The 19,936-nt window shown below is 39.2% G+C and overlaps 4 protein-coding genes across 6 annotated transcripts in view; 2 read left to right on the top strand and 2 right to left on the bottom strand.

The window, feature by feature from the left end:
- Positions 1–7,174, bottom strand: part of LOC132988731 (cilia- and flagella-associated protein 54-like) — a 96,851-nt gene extending 89,677 nt beyond the window's left edge. The window contains 18 exon segments of the mRNA XM_061056304.1: positions 36–276; positions 420–548; positions 667–722; positions 906–1,053; positions 1,183–1,311; positions 1,478–1,563; positions 1,675–1,789; positions 1,913–2,025; positions 2,144–2,184; positions 2,325–2,581; positions 2,979–3,080; positions 3,393–3,506; positions 3,888–4,031; positions 4,643–4,701; positions 5,035–5,200; positions 5,468–5,617; positions 6,480–6,585; positions 6,990–7,174. Of these exon segments, the coding sequence (XP_060912287.1) occupies positions 36–276; positions 420–548; positions 667–722; positions 906–1,053; positions 1,183–1,311; positions 1,478–1,563; positions 1,675–1,789; positions 1,913–2,025; positions 2,144–2,184; positions 2,325–2,581; positions 2,979–3,080; positions 3,393–3,506; positions 3,888–4,031; positions 4,643–4,701; positions 5,035–5,200; positions 5,468–5,617; positions 6,480–6,585; positions 6,990–7,135 (2,302 nt within the window). The 5' untranslated portion in view covers positions 7,136–7,174.
- Positions 7,175–8,661: 1,487 nt separating this feature from the next.
- LOC132988690 (alpha-crystallin B chain-like) lies at positions 8,662–10,796 on the top strand. Its single transcript, XM_061056261.1, has 3 exons — positions 8,662–9,023; positions 9,587–9,709; positions 9,801–10,796. The coding sequence occupies exons 1-3, from the start codon at positions 8,844–8,846 to the stop codon at positions 9,990–9,992; spliced, it is 495 nt and encodes a 164-aa protein (XP_060912244.1). The 5' UTR covers positions 8,662–8,843; the 3' UTR covers positions 9,993–10,796.
- A 352-nt stretch (positions 10,797–11,148) lies between these two features.
- On the bottom strand, positions 11,149–12,903 carry mia (MIA SH3 domain containing). The gene is made up of 4 exons (XM_061054856.1): positions 12,486–12,903; positions 11,836–11,969; positions 11,631–11,741; positions 11,149–11,541 (listed from the first exon to the last, which is right to left on the bottom strand). The coding sequence occupies exons 1-4, from the start codon at positions 12,601–12,603 to the stop codon at positions 11,518–11,520; spliced, it is 387 nt and encodes a 128-aa protein (XP_060910839.1). The 5' UTR covers positions 12,604–12,903; the 3' UTR covers positions 11,149–11,517.
- A 127-nt stretch (positions 12,904–13,030) lies between these two features.
- bicdl2 (BICD family like cargo adaptor 2) lies at positions 13,031–19,439 on the top strand. Of its 3 annotated transcripts, none has more exons than XM_061054853.1 (10): positions 13,031–13,254; positions 13,977–14,476; positions 15,616–15,831; positions 16,122–16,238; positions 17,151–17,297; positions 17,543–17,632; positions 17,874–17,948; positions 18,663–18,745; positions 18,835–18,949; positions 19,047–19,439. In XM_061054853.1, the coding sequence occupies exons 2-10, from the start codon at positions 14,231–14,233 to the stop codon at positions 19,215–19,217; spliced, it is 1,260 nt and encodes a 419-aa protein (XP_060910836.1). In that variant the 5' UTR covers positions 13,031–13,254; positions 13,977–14,230; the 3' UTR covers positions 19,218–19,439. The 3 variants fall into 3 exon arrangements, with proteins under 3 accessions (XP_060910836.1, XP_060910835.1, XP_060910837.1); XM_061054852.1 differs by having other exon boundaries at positions 13,034–13,254; positions 17,486–17,632; XM_061054854.1 differs by lacking the exon at positions 17,543–17,632 and having other exon boundaries at positions 13,034–13,254.
- The last annotated feature ends 497 nt before the right edge of the window (positions 19,440–19,936 follow it).

A 19,936-nucleotide genomic window follows, 5' to 3' on the forward strand; every position in this document is an offset into this window, starting at 1 on the left:
TGAAAATCCCATAGTAACTAGGTAGTGAGTCTGACCTGCATTTTGCCTCAGTAACTTGAGGAAAGCCCTGTGGTAGATGATGTTTAGCTCATGATGAAGGTCCTTGATTTGCAGGTACACACGGGTTGATTGAATGTGTTGATGAACTTCAGTGTATGACTCTCCTGTAACTTCCACGTCATCTGTCTCCATCTTACTTTCATCTTCTTTATTTACCTCTTCTGATGATGTCAGAAAAGATGGGGAGGGGGTTGATGGAGGCTTGGGACTGAATTTCTATCAGGAGAAAAAGAAAAGCATGTTTTCACAGCAGGCAGGACTGATTAATTAATTCTTGGCTTGGCTTGCAATGTGGTAGAATAAAAACACATGCGTTACAAACTTCTTCCAAATGAGTGTTGGACATGTTGACTGTATACCTGCATGAAAGCAGAGTCTATGACTGCTGAGCAATCTTGGGGCAGCAGTGTAACTACACCCTTCGCCAGAGCTTCAAGCCCCCTCACCACCACATCACACACCTTCTTTAGCAGCTCTGTGCTTGAACTCTGCAAGCACACACACACAAAACACAAGCATTTTGTTTTTGGTATTTTTTCAAAAGTCTCAAAATTGACACTGTATGTGTCATTTTTTATCACATGCACATATAAACTATTACCATACCTCACAAAAAGAGAGAGTTCTTTGCTTCAAACCATCAACGTGTGATTCACAAGCAGCTAAACGTAACACATGAGAATAAATATAATGTTAAAGCTTTTGTATGGTTTGAAACATGTTTGTTTGCAGTGTCACTGTAGTCAAATGAAAGATTCATATTTGCATGCACACACAAGATCCTGTAGAAAAGATAATTCAGCGGTGCAGTGAGAGAGGGCAAACAGGAGAACTGTATTTCTTACCTTGACTTTGGTTTTGACCACTGTGTTCAGCTGCACTCTCAAGCTGTATGGCCAATGTGTGGATCATCTCTGCCATCATTATGCAGTCAACAGCTGCAAGGTCACAGAATAATGCCACCTCAAACAGCAAGGACAGACACCACAGCCACTGCAAACATGTGAAAAAAAATACATATAGAAAGCAAGTAAAAAAAGGTGGAAGTCATCATTATAATTTTGTAAAAGTGAATTTATGTTCTTTTTTTTGGGGTCAAGCTGATCTTTCCTTTATACATACCTTATCATAATTATCTACCTTCTCAAGGTAATTAGGGTTTTGCATTTGATCCATCTGAAACACCACCTTCACTTGATCCCACAGAAATATCACAGCATCCAAAACCAGGTCCCCATCTGGCTGCACCTCCTACACAAACAGTTACCATCATTATATAAAAACCATAAAATGACTCCTATCCTGAACTCTACATTTAATTTAATTTGATTCCTTGGTAGATTAACCTCAACACAAACAAACACACAACATGAAAACTAGAGATGCACCGATTGCACCGGCCTTAATAAAAACTTACAAGTGCAGAGCCACAAACAGCCTTGTGCAGGGTGTCCACCAAGTCAGTAAATTCATCACTCATTTGGAAATGTTGCTTGTGTCTGTCTGCTGGAAACAAACAACAAACATACAACATCATAATTCAGTGATAACTACCATCAGTATTGAATTATTTGAAATCATTATGTTTAGAGGCATCAGTATCAGCAGTTGTACCATCAATCATGTTTTCCCCTTTAGGATGGTTCCCCTGGGACGAAAGCACACTGTTGAAATTGTGAAGTAGGGAAAGTTCCAGCTCTGCCTTCCTGAATGGCTGACCTTCCACACTCTAACACAGAAAGTCGCAGAAGACACTCAGGATAATTCAGACACAAACCCAAAGAAAAACCCAAATAATTGATTCTTCCCCTTTGATGAATAATGAAAACCACAGTTAAAAGCTTGTACTCACAGACAAAACCTGCAGCATCTCTCTGGAAAGTTCAGCGAAAGTATCTGGCTGCTTGTACTGAAACAACAGCTTAATGAACCGCACCGCAGAAATGAGGGGTACTTTGTTTTCTCCTTGCAACACAGCATATTAAATAAAATTACACCACAAAATAATATCAGAAACACCCTGCAGCACTGAAGTGCTTCGATGTTGACATTAATGTGAGAGAAAAAAGAGAAAGGGACTTACCTGTAATGGCTAAGTCCATCAGAGTGGATGTTGGGGTCAGGTCAAGAGACTCACCAGTAGATATTTCTAAACAGAAGACGTAAAAGTACATTACTCATGACACTATAGGAGTAAACACTCATCTCATATACCAAATAATAATTAACACATTTTAAAAGTATCAGCAGCTTTTAAGTGTTTCCTCTTAAATGTCCTCTTTATTTTATCCTGACAGTGTTTTCTTGTTATGAGTTTGTTTTACCAACCAGATACTATACTGATGCCAGCTGACAGGAGTTCCAGAATCACCTCCTGAAGCTCTGGTTCATCTGGTACCCTGGTCTCCAGTGGACGTTTGTTGCTGTCCCAAAGTGCTTCCAAGATCCCCAAAAACTGTGCTGCACTGCTGTCAAACAGGCCCATTAGCACTCGCTCTGTTGTAGTACGAGGCCATGGCGCCTACAGTTAACACAGACAAGCATGCAATCTTAGGTCATTTTACAAGAGTTTAACAATTATTTATAGAGTTAATGTAGATGACCATTTGAGTAAACAACCTTCAACTATTGATACTGATAGACAATTACTCTGGTTCTAATAAGGTACAAAAGGTAGGAAACAGCGACTACAAAAACAATTCTATGAATTGTTCAAGCGCATTAAAATAAGTCCTGTGAATTTAGGTTAAAAAGTTAACAATAATAGAAAGTGCAGTTATCCATACAGCAGCCTTGCAACTTAACTTTCATAAAAATGTGTATTTCAACCTACAAGGGGTATGTTTGGTAATCGCTATTAAGTGATAGTACACTTCAGACTGAAAATAATGAAAACGCAGTAGAGTTCATCTTATTACATTAGGTATGTCCTTCAAGGTGCTTTTGGTTTTGACTCTGAGCATGGATTTGGGTCTCCTTCTGCCCTCAAACACAGCCCGCTTGAAAATCATGGCAGCCAGCTGGAAAAAAAAGTTTAAATCTGCTTGAATTTGAATACCAAAAAAGAACATATCAACAATGTAAAGGAAAACAATAAACCGTGAAATGGGGAACAGAGAGTTAAAAAAAAGTCAGACGTATACAATCCTTGATGAGTCTTATTCTCACATCCAATGATGACTTCATTTAATAGATATATGTAGATATGTTGAATCTGTGCTTTATCTGCCTTGCATTCCTCTGCTTAATGTGTCACTGATTGGTATGACATATAACTCTCTAAGATTTCACAAGATTTTCAAGATCATATTTCAATTGGAGAAGTCTCCTGCCTTGATTGAGGCTTCCCTGTAAGCTCTCTGGGTCTCTCTGGTGGCAGGGACTTCATTCTGCTCCTCCATCTTTGCTAGCCCATCGATCTTTCCAAGGGCTCTCCTGGCAAATTCCTGAAAGCATTAGAAAACACACAGAAAACTCTTACCGGTACTCATCACATGGAATCCATTTCGTTAAAAGGTGTTTATACATTTTAAATATGTTACCAGAAATATTTTTTAACACGTTATAAGCTAAGCATGAGGAATTAATACATTATTTATTTATTTTGAACAGTCATATCTCATCAAAAAGATACAAATTTGAGCAGAATTAAAGGTAATCTTCTCTAAAGCAAGTTAAACACCAAATATGTTGCTAGCAGGCTGTCTAACAATGAACTGCAAAGGTTGATCAACAACAGCTGACCTTTTCAACTTGTATCTTGTAATCCGTCTACTCATAGGAATGTGTTTTTTGTTATCTAGATGTAGATTATTTTTGTCTTTCACCTCTGCCTGCACCTCCGCCTGGATGTCGTAGTAACAGTGGCAGACAGCACAATAGAGTGTAACAATCCACGACAGATTCTTGGAAGTCATCAGAGGGATGGAGAGCTCTAAGCTAATGCTTGCCCACAGGAGATACTCCAGTGCCTGGATCAAATCATAAAAGGTGGATTATAGGATTGTGACACTTACAGTTATATGACTACTTACTGGTTACAGCACATCATGTATGATGCAGAAGTATCACTGATTCGGGGACTTTCATGGACCGAATACTTTCCTGGCACACCAAATAACTTTCAGAAAAGAGTGAATCAATGAAAGCGTGCCTTTGACATACATTGTATATTTTTTCCATTCACAATAAGCACAAATCAAATAAAGTGGTATTTCATTGGCTATGTAGATCACCATCAGCATCATGGTAAAACACTTTCCACATTTTAAATTCACATCAGATTCACTACATTTGTTTCATACCATCTTGTATCCTCATCCATTTAACCTCTTCTTTTAGGAGTCAATATAAAATAACAAAACTATTTTAAAAAAAAGTTTCTTAAAAGATAGATAGATAAATACTTTATTCATCCCCTGGGGGAAATTCAGGAGTGTCCCATAGCTCACAAGTTAGAAAAAATAGAACAAACAGAGAAAACCAAACATCAATATTAATTTAAAACTGCATAGATATTAACAGATGATTAAAATAATAATAAATAATAATCTATTGCTAAAAAAGAAATTAAGTTAAGTACCTGTTCACTATAATTCATAGTCATCAGGTAACGACAGATGTTGTAGATGTGTAACGAACCTGGAAAAAATAAAGATTAGCTCAACAAAATATCATATACAGTAGAATCTTGTGTTTCACTTAAACTAAAGTAATAATCATTATGCAGATTGCTCACTATTTGTAATTGTCACAACATTATTTCATATCATTCTGGGAATCAAAGTATACTATTTGGAAATCAACCTCTTTATATGGATATAAAGTGAAACCCCTTCTGCTTTGTACACAAAATGAATTGATAAGAAATCACTTCCTTTTGGGCAATCTTTGAATTTTACTCTTTGACAACACAACTCCTTTACATTTTTTTTTTGTCAGAAAAAAAGGTAATTGCTGAAATTATTAATGTACCATTATAAATGTGCCAGCAGAGGTGCTCATGTTCCTGAAAAGCCTGCATCATGACCCTGATGAAGTTTAGCACACAAAGCAGTTTGCTGAGTCCCTTCTGGCTGAGGACTGGGTGCTTTCTTTCCTGCTCAAATATACATAGGGCCCAGCCTTGCATGGCACGGATCTAAATACAAACAAACACACACACACACACACACACACACACACACACACACACACACACACACACACACACACACACACACACACACACACACACACACACACACACACATACACACAAAAAGAGGAAGATACATGACTTACAGTAAATATATTAGGGTTCAGAAATCCTAACACCCCATACCACATCATTTATCCATGTTAAAAACTTTTGTAACATGAAAAAACATAGTACAGGAAGTATAGTGTTTTTTCCAGCACATTCTACCTTCATGGTTAAGATATTTTGGTCTGTATCAAATCCGTCAGGGAAGAAGCAGGCCATGTAGTGGTCCACATCTGTGATATCAGTTATTTCAACTAAACTGAACTGCAGAAGATGGAGACTGTAACCATGCCAAAGAGCCAACTGATATGACTACAGGAGAGGAGGAGAGGGGAGAAACACAGAATGGCAATTGTGAATATGTTCTATTTACTATTGTTCTTTGCATGTACAATTGGTGAAGTTGTAGTGTTGCAGGTGTAAACAAACAAAATGCCTTATGGGTTGTACTGAAAATCAGCAAGGCTGTGATTCAGTCATGAGGCAGCAAGCCAAGTGCCGCAAATAATCACAGATTGCAGACATTCAGCACAACGTCACAACCTTGAGTGCGACATTAGTTTTACACAACAGTTCTACACACAGCATGTAGTATTTAACAATAATACAAAACAACAGATATTCAACAACTAAACTTGTTCCACAACTAACCTGAAACTGGAGTGTTAAAAGGAAACCCAAACACTCCCGTTCACTTTCGCTACTGTGTTTGTGTCCATGGTTACCTTTGACCAGCCACTTTGTATGATGAGAACATTTATACGTTCATATTAATTTAACATGCACCAGTTTGAATTTTGAAGACCAACACTGTCTGTCTGTAATTTAACTTTATTCAGAATACATTGCTGACATGAAGTGATACACATTGTAAACAGAGAGATTTTGTACTCTATATCAACTCTCATGGAATGGCTCTATTCCAACTACACAGATTTTTTTTTTTTTTCCAATTCAAAGAATACTTAATTTATCACTTTATGACATTGATTTACATATGTCTGACCCTGATGCATTTGGTATCAGCTTCCTGTGACTGGCCAATTTCCTAGTAAGCAAACAAGGCACAGCACCAAAAAGAGTGTCTTTAAAGGAAATGCAGTCAGAAAAAATACTCTTACCCATCTGGTCAAACCAAATAATTACAGCTACTGCTTTAGCCACAGTGAATTACCTTTATCCCAAAAAGAAAATCTGCAATGTCCAACATGCGCTCCTGGTAGAAGTGCAAAGGCAGTCGAGGTTTGTACTTCTCCCATATCTCCACCAGCATTTTGATCCTACAGAAATAATGTATTACTGACGTGAGCAAATGTTAAAAATTATTTTAAGCACAGACAATGGACACTGAAGTATTATTTTTTCAAAATTCATGCAGTACAAAATGTGAGTAAAAAACGTTTTCACAAGCATAGTAACTTTACTGCATGGGTTACATAGTGACAAGAAGACATCATGACATATTTGAATGATAATTCAGGAGGACAATAAATACTAATAAACTCTTGAACCCTTGGCAAGGATGGGATGCCTTTCAGAAAAAAATGTAGGCCCACTGTTATACTCTTTCTCGTGGCTCATATTGCAGTTATCTAACTACGACCCTTTAAAAAACACAAGGCTGTTTGCTAATACTGATAAACTCCACAATTAATATTAACTGTGTTGGTTGGTAATATCTCACCCTTTCGCGTAAGAGACGTCATCTTGACTGCTCGAAGAAGCGACTCGCCTTATCGCTGTCACAAATGAGTTGATGTCTCGTTCAAAAGCTAAAACAACTGGGTTTCTTTTATCAAGTTTCCCGTAATATGAGGCCGTCAATTCCATTTCTGCGGCCACAGCGTTAATTTGAATCCACAAACAGCTAACTGTTTACCCATCGACAAAACTGGTCAAAACGACTTGAGGTGAACCACGTCACCATGGTAACGAGTCTAAACAACAGACAGCTTCCTGTCTCAGCCAAACTCATCACGTTATATCACCAGCGCACTCTCTATTATAAGGCTCTGGTTATATCTAATCCCAAAACACCTTCACTTTGCAACTACACATTATGTTGAGATTGATTTAATTTCTCGTGTAGTTTCTACGTAGTGAAAAAAAGACGTTGCTAAATTTGTTAATTTGAGCATGGAAGTTGGCAGATTTGATAAAGCAGGAGAATCCAAAATTATCACTTCCCATGATGACTCAGGTAGTTGTATTTAAAAAAAACAACTGCATTCCAGTCAGGACAAAATATTTGTTCTATTTTTTCTCAAAAATGTTCTTTTACTAAAATTAATTTGCCTGGTTTTACCTATAATCAATGACCATACAGTTACTCAATTCATAACTTTATGAGTTTTACTGCAAGTTGTAGCATAATAGAAGACTTTAGACAGATATTTTAGTAGGCTGAAGTCAATTCACTGATATCCTGATACTTTAGATCTTATAATATTACAACATGTTGTAGCTTTAAGCAATTCTGTAACTGAAAGATTAAAGCAATTATACAATTGTAGTACACACAGTCTGTTGTCGTTGTTGTTGTTGTTGTTGTTGTTGTTGTTTTAAAGACTGCAGAAAAAAGGTAAAAGGTCCGCACACTGTTTGGCTCCCAATGGGCAATTTTATTTTGGATTGGGAGCCAAACAGTGTGCAGATCTTTTACCTTTTCTCCTGCACCTGTCTACATTTTGCCTGGATGTACACACTTAAATTTTCTCTTTTTTCGTTGTAAAGGCAAACATTTTCCAAATCAACAAAGCAAGGGCTTAATGTTTGACGTCAGATTCACATCTCCATTATTGCAGATAATTAAACACATGTAATCTGTGCAACTATCCCACACTGGAGACAACCTAAGTGGGAGGATGAGAAAGAGACTGAAAGAAATTTGGTTGGCACAACTACAAAAGTTTTTTCATCTGAGCTCATAGCAAAATGATACGAGCTGTGGAGTGTCACCTAATGCTTTCCCATACAAACTCATCAGTTCTCATTCAAGCTCACATCCATTCTGCTCACAAACCTAAAGCTTCTGGCACTCAGAGAACAGCAGGCTAATGCTCTGGCAGCTATTCTTCAAACAAACACACACAATCACACGCAGAGACACACAGAGATCCAGACAGGGGTATTTCCTGGGGAAAGGGTATGGGGGCATCAGCAGTACTTTGAGCCAGGGTCACTCATGACTGGGAGAGGAGTTTGATAGAAACACAGAGTTGTAGAGAGAGAGGGGGTGGGGGGAGGCAACCAGTTACAGCCAGACAGCTAAAACAATGAAGCCAATGAAGGGACAAATAGTTGACATCATTGTTCCAGAAAGATCAGCATGTTGGCAGAGTCACTGTGCAAGTGTGCATGACCGGTGGTGGAGGGGAGGGGGATGCAGAGGATGGGAACACTGACAAAGCCCAGATGAGATTTGAGGGAAAGGCCTATAAATGTGCAGCTGGAGAGCATAGCAGCACCCAACTGACACCAAGACAAACCAAGATACCACCTATCATTGTTTTTTTCACATCCTCTCTGGAACCTCATCATGGATATCCCCATCAAGTATCCCTGGTACCGCTGGGCGTTCCCACATCGCTTCTCTGACCTTTCCTTGGCAGAACCTCTCTCTGATTGGCCATTAATCTGGCCCTCACCCTGGTCCTTCCCTTGGAGTCGCCCTTCATTCTGGCGCTGGTTTAACTGGTCTGAGAATGGTCACAGTGAGGTAAAGTAAAATTCATAAGACAATTATGTGATTGTCCTGCATGACATTGCATTGACTACTGACTCTTCTTGATGCTATATCTTAATAACAAAAGATGTTCTGATAATTATTTTCTTCCCAATATCGATTATGATACCTAGAAAGTTGGCTGATACTGAGTACCCTATTTGATGTGAAATTGCAAATAATACAAATTACTGGTGTTTTTAAGTTTCTGCATTACAATACACTCTCAGCTATCAACACACTGCAGCAGTTTGTTTGCTCGCTAATTGGACTAATAGATTAAGGTGTCAGGTCGATGCACTGCTCACTCCTCCCTGGTACATCACTAGTGGCTGTATTGAAGTGTCAAATATTGTTCCTTTTGATTTATTGCTTTTAAAATATGAACACATTTCTTTGACATGTGATACTTTTTTTTCTCTCTCTTGTTGATGCCAGCCTAATCGTGTAAAAAAAAAGTTTAAGTATTGCACTGAAACAACAACAACAAGCTGACTTTAGGCATAAGGCATGCAACTAAATCAGTCCAAAAATTAACAGCTTTGCCGTCTGTCTAGATGCGCATTGAAAAGGATCGCTACGTCATTTATCTGGATGTGCAGCATTTCTCACCCGACGAGCTGTCTGTCAGTGTCAGTGACGAGTTCATCACAGTACACGCCAAGCATGAAGACAAACAGGTTACAGAGGCAATATATGCAACTCCAGAAATAGTCACACAGAATGTGGTGGTACATAACATGACTAACATACTGCTAATTCTGCTTCCAGGATGACCATGGCTTTGTATCGAGAGAGTTTGTGAGGAAGTACAGGCTTCCTGCCGGGGTGTCAGGTACTGATGTCACCTCCAGTCTGTCTGTCGATGGTGTGCTGACCATCACTGCACCAAGGTCATCTGCTGGCCCAGAGCGCACTATTCCCATTTCCTGTGAAGTTGGAACTCCCAAACAAAAAATGTAGAGCAGAAGCAAATGCTCACTACTAACAAGTGCTGTCTTTATACTTAACCTGCATGGTACAGTTTTCTTGGCAGTATGACAGAGCATACAAGTGTAGATGTCAATAAGTGCAAGGGCATTCTAAAAGAACTTCTTACTCACTGTCAGTCTTCAAGACAATGGTGCTGTAAACCCAAATGCTAACATATTAAACCTATTAACAGTCATATGACAGCTTGGGGGAAAATGTAGTTTTAAGTTAAGATTTGCCATGCATTTAAATTGTATGTCTGTCCTGGCCTTGCCATTTTGTGGCAAAATTGTAAACATTTGATGTCTGAACTTAGACTAGCTTGCAGAACCAATTAATATCACAATGCTGATAAAGTTCATTCCCCTCTGAAGATGGAAACAGGCTGAAATTGTTTATCTTAGTTGTATATATATATTACTCAGTAATGCGTGAATGGATATAAGTAAGGTGCCAGATGTCTTTGAAAATAGTTTTTGTATGTGTTAGAGGGATGGAGTCTCTTGAAGCAAAAATAGACTTATTTTGTTTGTTCACTTGCCAGAATGCCAGAAAAGGACTTGAGATGGGTCACTGAAAGGGAAATAGATGGGGGATATTGGGAAGGAACTTCTAGGCCCCTAATGCTGCAGGGGTATTGACTGTGAGCTGCTAGGAAAGTGTCAGTGTGAGGGTGAATGCACATGTGCTTTTAGATGCAACAATTACAGCTTTATCATTCCTTCATTAGCAACAGCCCTTAGGCAGATTAACACACAAAACAACAAATACAATAAATGTTGAATCTTGAAATCATTAACCTGATTTGTGTTCTTTTTAAGTCTGTATGTGTGTCTTGAAAAAGTGCATCACAAAACAAAATGCACACACTTGGACTAATGAATTGAACTAATATTTGGTCAGATATAGAGCTAGGTAATGATTAAAGAACAATTTTAAAATCAATGGTCCAGGAGCCTTATATTTTTATAGTTGTTATCCCTACCTAAACATAATCTAAACCATGGACACATCTTATTCATTGTTTATTCATTCCCATTATTTCATTGTTCAATTTTATTGATTAGATGATTTGTAGAATGCTGTGTCCAACAAATTATATAGGTGATGTTTTCTTGCAGCATAAATTTAAAAAAAATAGCAGACATTGCTTGTTAAGAATATTTATTTTCTGACAAACAATCACAGCTGAAATAATTATCTTACAGATTGCTTGAATTAGAGCAGAATCATGCTAAAATTCACATTTGTCTATTTTTCTACAAACATTATTCATCTTTTATAATTCGATAAAAACATGGAATGGATTCAAAACAGATATAAACAGTCAGGGCTTTTGATCATTTAATTAAGACATCAGCTGTGGACCTTTTTGTTGTTTTAAGGGATATCTTCTACATGCATGAGTAACAACAACAGCGGAAATGCTAACCTACTTCTACAATGCATACCTAGATGAAAAATCACATGCCAAAGTTATCTTGTGACGTTGTTGGTTTGAAGATTGTTCTGTTTTTCAGTTACAGTAGAAGTCCCATTTCTGTAAAAGGGGGGAAGGGGGTACAATTAGGGATTTTTTTTTTTTAATCATGCCTACAAATTTGCATGGATGTATGAGTGTTCACTTACAGTAGTCTTGACTTCGGTGCCGGCTGGCATGAGAGGATGAGTCTCCTCTACCACACTGCTGGGGAAATGGCCGATGCGAGCCTCCTGCTGTCCGTAGTAGGAATCTTGTACCTACAAACAGATGAGCCAGTGAGTGCTCGTGATGTCATGGCTCCCAATAAGACACTGTAAAAGCTTTCAGCCCCTAATTATTTGTCCTACTTACACTGCCAGCCCAGAAAAGGTTCCCTCTGTCCTTCAGCATTGCATACACATAAATGAGCTGCCCTTGTCTGATGGGGATGAATCTGCAGTCTCCAGGGTAGTAGTCCTGCAGTGCACGAGCAATCAGGATAGGATCTGTGCAGGAATATAAGCGTGATGGAAGAAGAAGAGGATATGAAGGATTTTTGAAGTTAAACGTATTTTGTCTGTTAATGACGAAATAAGTTAAAGCCCCTGTTAAGATTTGTTGCTGGGTTTAAAAAAAAAAAAGACTGAAATTAATAGTTGTGCCACTTTATGTGCTACAAAGCAAACAAAACCATGATTACAAAGATTTGTATTACTTTGTAGTCATTTGTAATGCCTGAAACAGCTGCTGCGAGGTATAAGTGTCAGGCGAGGTAATTAACAGTAAGCCTCTAAAAGATTCTACAGCAAAGATCCAGTGAGTGAAACATTTAACTGTAAAACATGAAATGGATGGATATTTATTGTCAGAAAAAAACTACTCCCACAGGTACAGGAAAAGATCAGCAAATACCAACAACAGGGGGCACCAAAGTCTGACAGTTCCTTACATGAGTTCCTTACATGAGCTTTAAGCATTACATTTATCAGCACCAAAAAGGAGTTGGTCAGTGTGCTACTTACGACTGCATTCGGAGTCAGCGCAGAGTTTCTTGTCTGAGAGTTTGGGCATCTGTCTTCCAGCCTCAGAGGTTGGCAGCAAAAGCAACACTGAAATAGCAACCCAGAGTGTGCAAGGCATAGCTGTGCTGTTTGTGAACGCGCCGTATGATCCAATGGTCTTGAGTAACACTTCCTTAATAACTTGCAGGCTTTATGCTCCCTTTCGTGTGTTTGCTGTTTCTGAGAAGTGATGGCAGTCCTCCTTTCTACTCTCCCTACCCCCTACCTCATAAGCGAACACACACAGAGCTTCTTTCAAACTGTTCAAGCAGGTAAACAGGATGGGGAATGAGGAGGAGGAGGGCCGGATTAGACAGACCCCTGCTTGTGTCCTGACCTTCTTTCTCCCCATCTCTCACCCTGTGTCACCCCCGCTCAAAGAGCAGCGTTAGACATTTTCAGCAACACATTCCTCAGAGTTTGTCTGTATTTTCTCTACTGTGTTCAGCCACTAGATTTCAGAGCAGCTGCAGACTCGACACTTGTCTCTTTCTCTTCTTCTGTGCTCTGCCTCTCAGTGGATTCGTCCCTCTGTTTGATCCCTTTACCTTTCCAGCCACTGGGGGGCAGGGCCAGCCGCTGTATTTACATACTGTATGGTTCCACTGCCAAGGAAACCAGCTGAGCTTCTCTTGTGCAAACACTCCCACATACAAACACGCACACACACATACACTCACCAAACAGGAAGACCATACCTGTTTGGTGTGAGTCGGCTAAGAACTATCAGGTAAGACAGACTTAATTTTTTACTTCTTTAGAAGTCAGGGCACACTTGTGTTAACACATGTGTTTTAAGCATAATTGATCCATATTATGTGACAGAAGAAAATAGTTTAATAGTTTCCTTTTAGTGTTTTTGATGATGTGGTTTCATAATAGTAAGAGCCATGAACAGGTGAGATTACAGATGGTGATGCAAGAAATGTCATGATAGACCGAGACTACAGAGTAAGAACATTTGTAACTAAAACTTTGTCTATAAAGAAACAATGAACATAGATACAGTCCTGTAGAGACTGGACAAAGTGATATGTGGCACTTACGGCAAAAAAAGTAGCCAGTTAATTTAAGCTTTTAAGACACGTGTGCTGGATTGCTTCCTCAAGATTTTGCTCAAATGTGCTTTTTTTTTAGAGATGTTTAAAGAACTCTTTACACTACAGACACTTTTAAGACGTAAAGGATTTAGTTTTAGCACAATGCCTTTGGAATTTAGGGAGGGGAGAAGAGCAAAGATAATAGCGTGGCTGGTATTTCGGTCAGAGTAACAAAAGCACCTGTCAGACAAAAGACCTCCTTGAAGGTCTTGTGAGATTGTATTTCTAGAAACCTACCAGCCAGCTCACATGCACACGTCATCATACCTGTTATTTACTTCATAGTTTCTGTTACAAATCTGTTTAAAGTGTTTGTTTTTTTTGTTTTTAAAATGTATTGTCTTGTCCACAGTGTTGTCGGCGATGAAGTGTAGAGGATGAAGCCAGTATAAAGACCACTTGAGCTGAAGAACAAGTTTGTTAAAGACATACTTTGGATTGTACAATTGGAAAGTAAACCAATCAAACGCCTCCAGACCAACGCAAGAAAGAAAAAAAAAAAAGTCATGGCTGCCCACCTTCCTCCTGTGTGAGTTTGGATTACAATAACGACAATAAGGACTAGACATGAAGCTTTCAACCTGAAACAGCCAGAAACTGTCAACAATGTTCACCCCCAGGAAAAGCAGTCTTCCATCCCCCAGCCTGGAGGACTCCTTCTTCCCTCTGTCCTCATCCTCCTCGGTGTCTCTCTCCTTTGCTCTCCCCTCATCCACATCCTCTCCTGGCTGCGGTGACAGCGGAGGCGGGATAGAGACTGATCTGATACTCGCTGCAGAGCTGGGACAGGCTTTGCTGGAAAAGAATGAGGAGTTGGCAGCCTCTTTGGAGCAGAGCGAGAGGGAGTTGGAGGTGAGGATTAAGCTGCTGGAAACCGTTTTTTTTTTTCCGATAAACTTTTCACACTTCTAAAACATACAGCAAGGTGTTAACTAAAGAAGCACAAACATTATTTTCCAGAAACAACCAAATGAGCTTTGACAATGTTTGCCCTGCAGGCTTGACATTTTTCAAAGTTGTAAGACAGTAACTCATCATTATCATTAATGTTTACTGTCTTTAAACTGCTCAACCTGTCTCTGATACAAAATATATATGTTAACAGGTTAGGTTGTTTTTTAAATTGACATATAACAGAACAGAAATCACAGGTGCATAAGAAAACATTGATCAAATTCTGAGTTGGACCACTTGAACGAGACAGACCCACAACCTCCTGTGCTCCATAATGGTACTCCTATGTGGTTTAAAATAATGTTCCCATGTAATTTATTTTATTCAGCCAAACAACTCACCGCGGTCCGACTGAAGTACGCTGTAGAGCTCATTTAAAGAAGAAACACAGAAAGCTGTGCCATCCGTGTCTGATTTATTAAACACTCAGCGTGTAACTGAAAAACACAAATTGAGATGAACTGGCTTCATGACACTGATGTCTAACTTCAGAAGCAACAAAGCAAAGAAACAAAAAGGAACTTGAACGTGATAGATTTTGTCGCAACATTTGGTATTTTATGATAGTCAACATTTGCATTGATGTATTGGAATTTAACGTCTATAATGTGGTTTGTCAAACATATATATATATATTTTTAATTGAACTCTCCAACAATATTCATCCAAAAGATCACTATGGGGTACTAGTACAACTGTGGCACTGAGGGAGAGTGGTTTGTCCATTAATTGGAAAGCTGATGATGATAATGCCTTCCATGGCGCTACATCAACGTGTACACAAAGGATGAGCGCTGACATTAAGTGTCAAGTACTTTGAGTGGTCAGATGACTAGAGGGAGGCTTTATAAGTGCACTCCAAGTACCATCAAGTACCCGAGGTGTAAAACCCTGTCCTATATATAAGTAAAAAAAAGTAATGTGGAGACGTGTAGAGGCACAGACTCTTGTACACAAAGTATGAGAATACAGATATGTGTTTCAGAATCTGATCATTTCATGTTGAAGCCACTTAACTTTGTTTTCTAATGTCCCAGGCTTTACAGCAGGAGAAGCATGTTCTTCAGAGGAAGCTGGAAATGAACCAACTGGAGTCTGGGCAGAGGGAGGCAGAGCTGACAGCAGATTTGGGTGCTTTGAGGGAAGAGCTAGAGCGACATCACAGTCATGGGCGTGACCGGCGGAGGGATGAGAGTGATCAGATGACTCAGTTAGCCAATCACAACCAGCGCCTGGTGGAACAGCTATCTGAGGTACACTTCAAAATACCAGCAGGAAACAGGCAACCCTGTCTTACTGAGCCGATCACTTCTTAGAAAGCATCACAATAATGCTACATTGCTGTCAAAAGAGACGCGTGTGCATGTGACTATTTGTGTGTGGGAACTGTCTCTCTCTCTGTGTGTGTGTGTGTGTGTGTGTGTGTGTGTGTGTGTGTGTGTGTTAAAAAATGAAGACTAGCAGGTTTTGGGACTCCAACCGTTGTGACTCATTGAACAAAAGAAAAAAAGGTCTCACGATTTATAATCTTCCTCCCATCTAGGCGGTGACACTGGAACACACCTTGAGGACTGAGCTCCGTTCCCTCAGAGAAGATATGGACGAATCATCTTTCAGCAGAACTATTAACACAACTCAACTAGACAACGTAAAGGGAGAGGTAAATGCAGTCACTACTTAAATCAACGGTAACTGCACTGTAACAGTCACAAACGTACTATATTGCGTGCCACAGGATAGGGCACATGAGCGTATACACATGTCATAGATGGATAAGTAGCAAATTACTGTATGAACAAGGTAAAGTTAGGAAGAGCTGTCCCAATCAAGTGGCAACTCCTCTACAACAAGTACCAACGATCCCCCTCAGAAGCAATTTGCAGGTCACTTCAAAATCTCAAAAGTCTCCATGTGTTAAGCGAGGTCCTTTCACAGATTAATGAGTTAAAGCTACTGAAAATAACGATCATTGCAATCCTGTGGACAATTGATACTTCTTATCACATGCTGAAGTGTAGCTCTTTAACAATATATGTTTTTAGATTTCTTTTATTGTCAAATGTGTAACACACAGTCAACCTTTCTGCAGAAAGTGTAAATAAAGGCAATTCCAGTCTCAATGCTGAATACATGACAGTAGTAGCAGGCATTAAAAATAACTATATACAATATAACTGACCTTGACCTCAGTCTTGTTAATTGGTGCATCATGTCATCCTGCACTCTCTTTCAACACATTTCATGTCTTTCATGGATTGATGTATTTTTTTTTAGTTTACTGAGATGAAATTTGAGACTGAGAATTTGAGTCATACAAAAATTCCCAACAAGTGTTGGTTGAAAAGGAGTCTTTAGAGTGTCACTTCTCATGAACTCAAATCTCATGTTTCTTGTGTGTGACTGGAGTGCATCTCTTTTACATTTATTGAAATGTTCATCAGCCACCCAACAGCCATAGTAAACATTACTTAATCTAAGCATTGACATGATTTGACTCTTTGAAACCTCTTTCATTTCATAATTTATTAAGTATTTCGTGTTTATTCCTTTTTTTTTTTTTTTTTTGGTACAGAACAGAGTTTTGCTGGAGCGGCTGTCTCACATGGAGGCACTACTTAGAGCTTCGCAGGAGGACGGCAATCGATATCGTTCGGAGAGAGAGACACAGCGAGAGAGACTGTCAGACCTACAGACCAAGCTGAGAGAGAAAGAAGCAGAGGTGAGGAGCGCCGACTGACTTCTGTTTAACATACACTGTCGCGGTAAAAGATAAGGCCTAAGGGAGAATGGAGCCGCAGGATACATAGCTCATCACTAACAAAAGTCACTAACATGACTAACATGAAGCTCTTGATGCGTGTAGGTGTGTATGTGTGTATTTGTCTGACTGTTTGTGTGTCTATGTAGATAGAGCAGGAGCAGGGGGTGGTGTTTGAGTTACGAACCTTGAATCGCTCTCTACAGCAGAAAGATCTGAACATGGGAGAAGAGAGCATCCTGGACAGTACGCACACACAGCCCTTGTCTCTGCTTAGTGAAATTCAGCAAACACAGGTACACACACACACACAGATACACACACATACACACACAGAAAAGTTTTTACTTTTGACCAACTAATTTTGATCCTGCACTGACATTCTTAGTTGGATTGTTTGAGACTAATACTAACTTTCCTAACCCTATACCCAATGCCTTTGAAGACAATAATCACATCAAAGCACAAATAGGCTAACACATGGTTTCACTTCACTGATCTTTTCTCTCTGTTGTGTTCATCTCTCCTACCAACCAGGCTAGAGAGGCTCTTCTAGCTCACTCAGATGTCCTTCAAGCAAAAGAGGAAGAGATACAAGCACTCAAAGAGGAGGTCAGTCGATCTATTACATAACCCTTTCCACATACAAGCAAAGGTTTGTTTTATTAGATGCATAACTTCATTTGAAGAGGGGTTCGACTTAAAAAGGGGAGGAGGTGAAGCCCAACATCAGCTTTCCTGCATTACAAAATGTTTTCCCACTATCTGTGTGTGGGCAGAGCTGGTAAATAAACGAGGATAAAATGTGATTTTAAGAATTCAAAGCTCCTGTGATGAACTTCTGGTTTGTGTAGATTACATTTTGGCACCTTCTTTGGACACAGCACTGCCTCTTAATCTCTCTGCTGACTGTCTCCTGTTCCTGCAAAGTCGGTTGTCAAATGTATTGCTCATTTGCAAACAAAGGCCGTTCCAGCAACAGGTAGTTTATCATTTTGTCTGACACCTGCCCCCTGGTAGTGGTTTCAGACATTCAAAATAACTATATAAATAATAAAAGAATAAAAGAAATTGGCAATAAAGAGGCATCGATATTTATCTCAATCTGTTTTGTAATCTGCTTAAAACTCCTCACAGGAACCTTAAGAACCAGTTAATTATGTTTATTTTCTGTGAAAGCATTTTATTCTTCCAGCATTTCTTAAGAGGATCCTATAGACTCACAAATCAAAAGTATTCTGAGTAATATAAGTAGCATTTATAAAGGGAAAATTAAAAGGTTTTGATGAATACGATATATTTGCCTTTCTATTTCACACCTTGCAGGCGCAGTCTCACCGAGAAGAGCTGGAGTCTTTAAGGGAAGAAATCAAGCCATATAGAAGCAGTCCTGAGAAGCCAAGTTACAGGTAATGCTACACAACAACTTTGAGCAAAGACGTTTTTGATTTGAACCCAGAGCAATGCAAGTTTGACTTATTATCACAATATTGTCCAGTTCTCTGGAGAGTGAAGTGGCCACCATGCGTCAAGAAAAGGAAACACTAACCCAGCAACTTCTCAATACCATCAAACACAAGGTGGCGCTGTCTCAAGAACTGGAATCATGGCAGGTTCGTGTTTGCGCAGGGATATAAAAGATGCTGATTTAAGAGAAATCCAAGAGCAGATTTTTTTTTTTGTCCATCTGACCCTCCCGTCTCGTCACAGGAGGACATGCGGCTGGTGATCAATCAGCAGGTGCAGCATCAGGAGGAGGAGAGACAGAGGGAAACAAAGCGAGAGAAAGAAAACACAGGAGGACTCCAAAGAAGCAAATCTTTAAGAGTGAGGGGAGAGGGAGGGAAAGGATTCTTCTCTTCCCTGTTCAGAGACAAATGACAAACAGAAGTGGCAGCAGCTTAGACGGATGGTTACATCCTTTATCTTTGCCACTATTGGAGCACATGCTGCCACGTACGTACACTATACACATGATTTCACCAGCAACACATGCAATGTTCACAGACCTCAGATTTGAATATATATTTGTAAATATTTATGAAATGTATATGAGCAAGCTCGGTTAGTTTTTAGGTCTTTATATTAAAAAGTTAAAGCCAATTATGAGTTTCTAATCTGTTTATTGTCTGTCATACAGTTTCTTAAAGCTGCAGTGTTACATTTTGGTTGGTCACTGACTTTATGACGAAACAGAAGGCAGGAAGAGGCCCTATGTGACTAACATACACTTCCTAAAAGACATATTTAGACCCTAAATAGCAGAGGGCTTTGCAAACTGGTCGACTTTTTGAGAAGAAGAAAATGTGTGGGAATATTTAGGCTATGTGAACATGCTTTATAAACATCAAAAAAAGGAAAAAAATAACATTTGGAATTGCTGTGTCTAGTGCGTTAAGAGCCTTAGCAGAAAACAGACCCAGTCTTTGTGTACATTGCAAAGTAAGTTGTGGTTTGCATGATAAACAAGTCAAAAAGAAGCCTTTCTTACTCACTGCTAAACTGCTTGGTGACAGACATATGAAGGCCTCATAATATGATGTTAAACATATAAACAAATTCTGTCTATAAACATCCAGTAGACAAAAAAGTCTCTGGTG

The sequence above is a fragment of the Labrus mixtus genome, chromosome 14 (assembly GCF_963584025.1).
Source record: "Labrus mixtus chromosome 14, fLabMix1.1, whole genome shotgun sequence".
NCBI lineage: Eukaryota > Metazoa > Chordata > Actinopteri > Labriformes > Labridae > Labrus > Labrus mixtus.

Bases quoted from the DNA above. Each gene is read 5' to 3' on its own strand.
- mia (XM_061054856.1), bottom strand. From the start codon at position 12,603: ATGCCTTGCACACTCTGGGTTGCTATTTCAGTGTTGCTTTTGCTGCCA. The intron at 11,742-11,835 runs GTAAGTAGGACA...ATCTGTTTGTAG, and splicing joins ACCTTTTCTGGGCTGGCAGT to GTACAAGATTCCTACTACGG. The intron at 11,542-11,630 runs GTAAGTGAACAC...CCCCTTTTACAG, and splicing joins GCACCGAAGTCAAGACTACT to AAATGGGACTTCTACTGTAA.
- bicdl2 (XM_061054852.1), top strand. From the start codon at position 14,231: ATGTTCACCCCCAGGAAAAGCAGTCTTCCATCCCCCAGCCTGGAGGAC. The intron at 15,832-16,121 runs GTACACTTCAAA...CCTCCCATCTAG, and splicing joins TGGTGGAACAGCTATCTGAG to GCGGTGACACTGGAACACAC. The intron at 16,239-17,150 runs GTAAATGCAGTC...TTTTTGGTACAG, and splicing joins TAGACAACGTAAAGGGAGAG to AACAGAGTTTTGCTGGAGCG.
- LOC132988690 (XM_061056261.1), top strand. From the start codon at position 8,844: ATGGATATCCCCATCAAGTATCCCTGGTACCGCTGGGCGTTCCCACAT. The intron at 9,024-9,586 runs GTAAAGTAAAAT...CCGTCTGTCTAG, and splicing joins CTGAGAATGGTCACAGTGAG to ATGCGCATTGAAAAGGATCG. The intron at 9,710-9,800 runs GTTACAGAGGCA...TTCTGCTTCCAG, and splicing joins CCAAGCATGAAGACAAACAG to GATGACCATGGCTTTGTATC.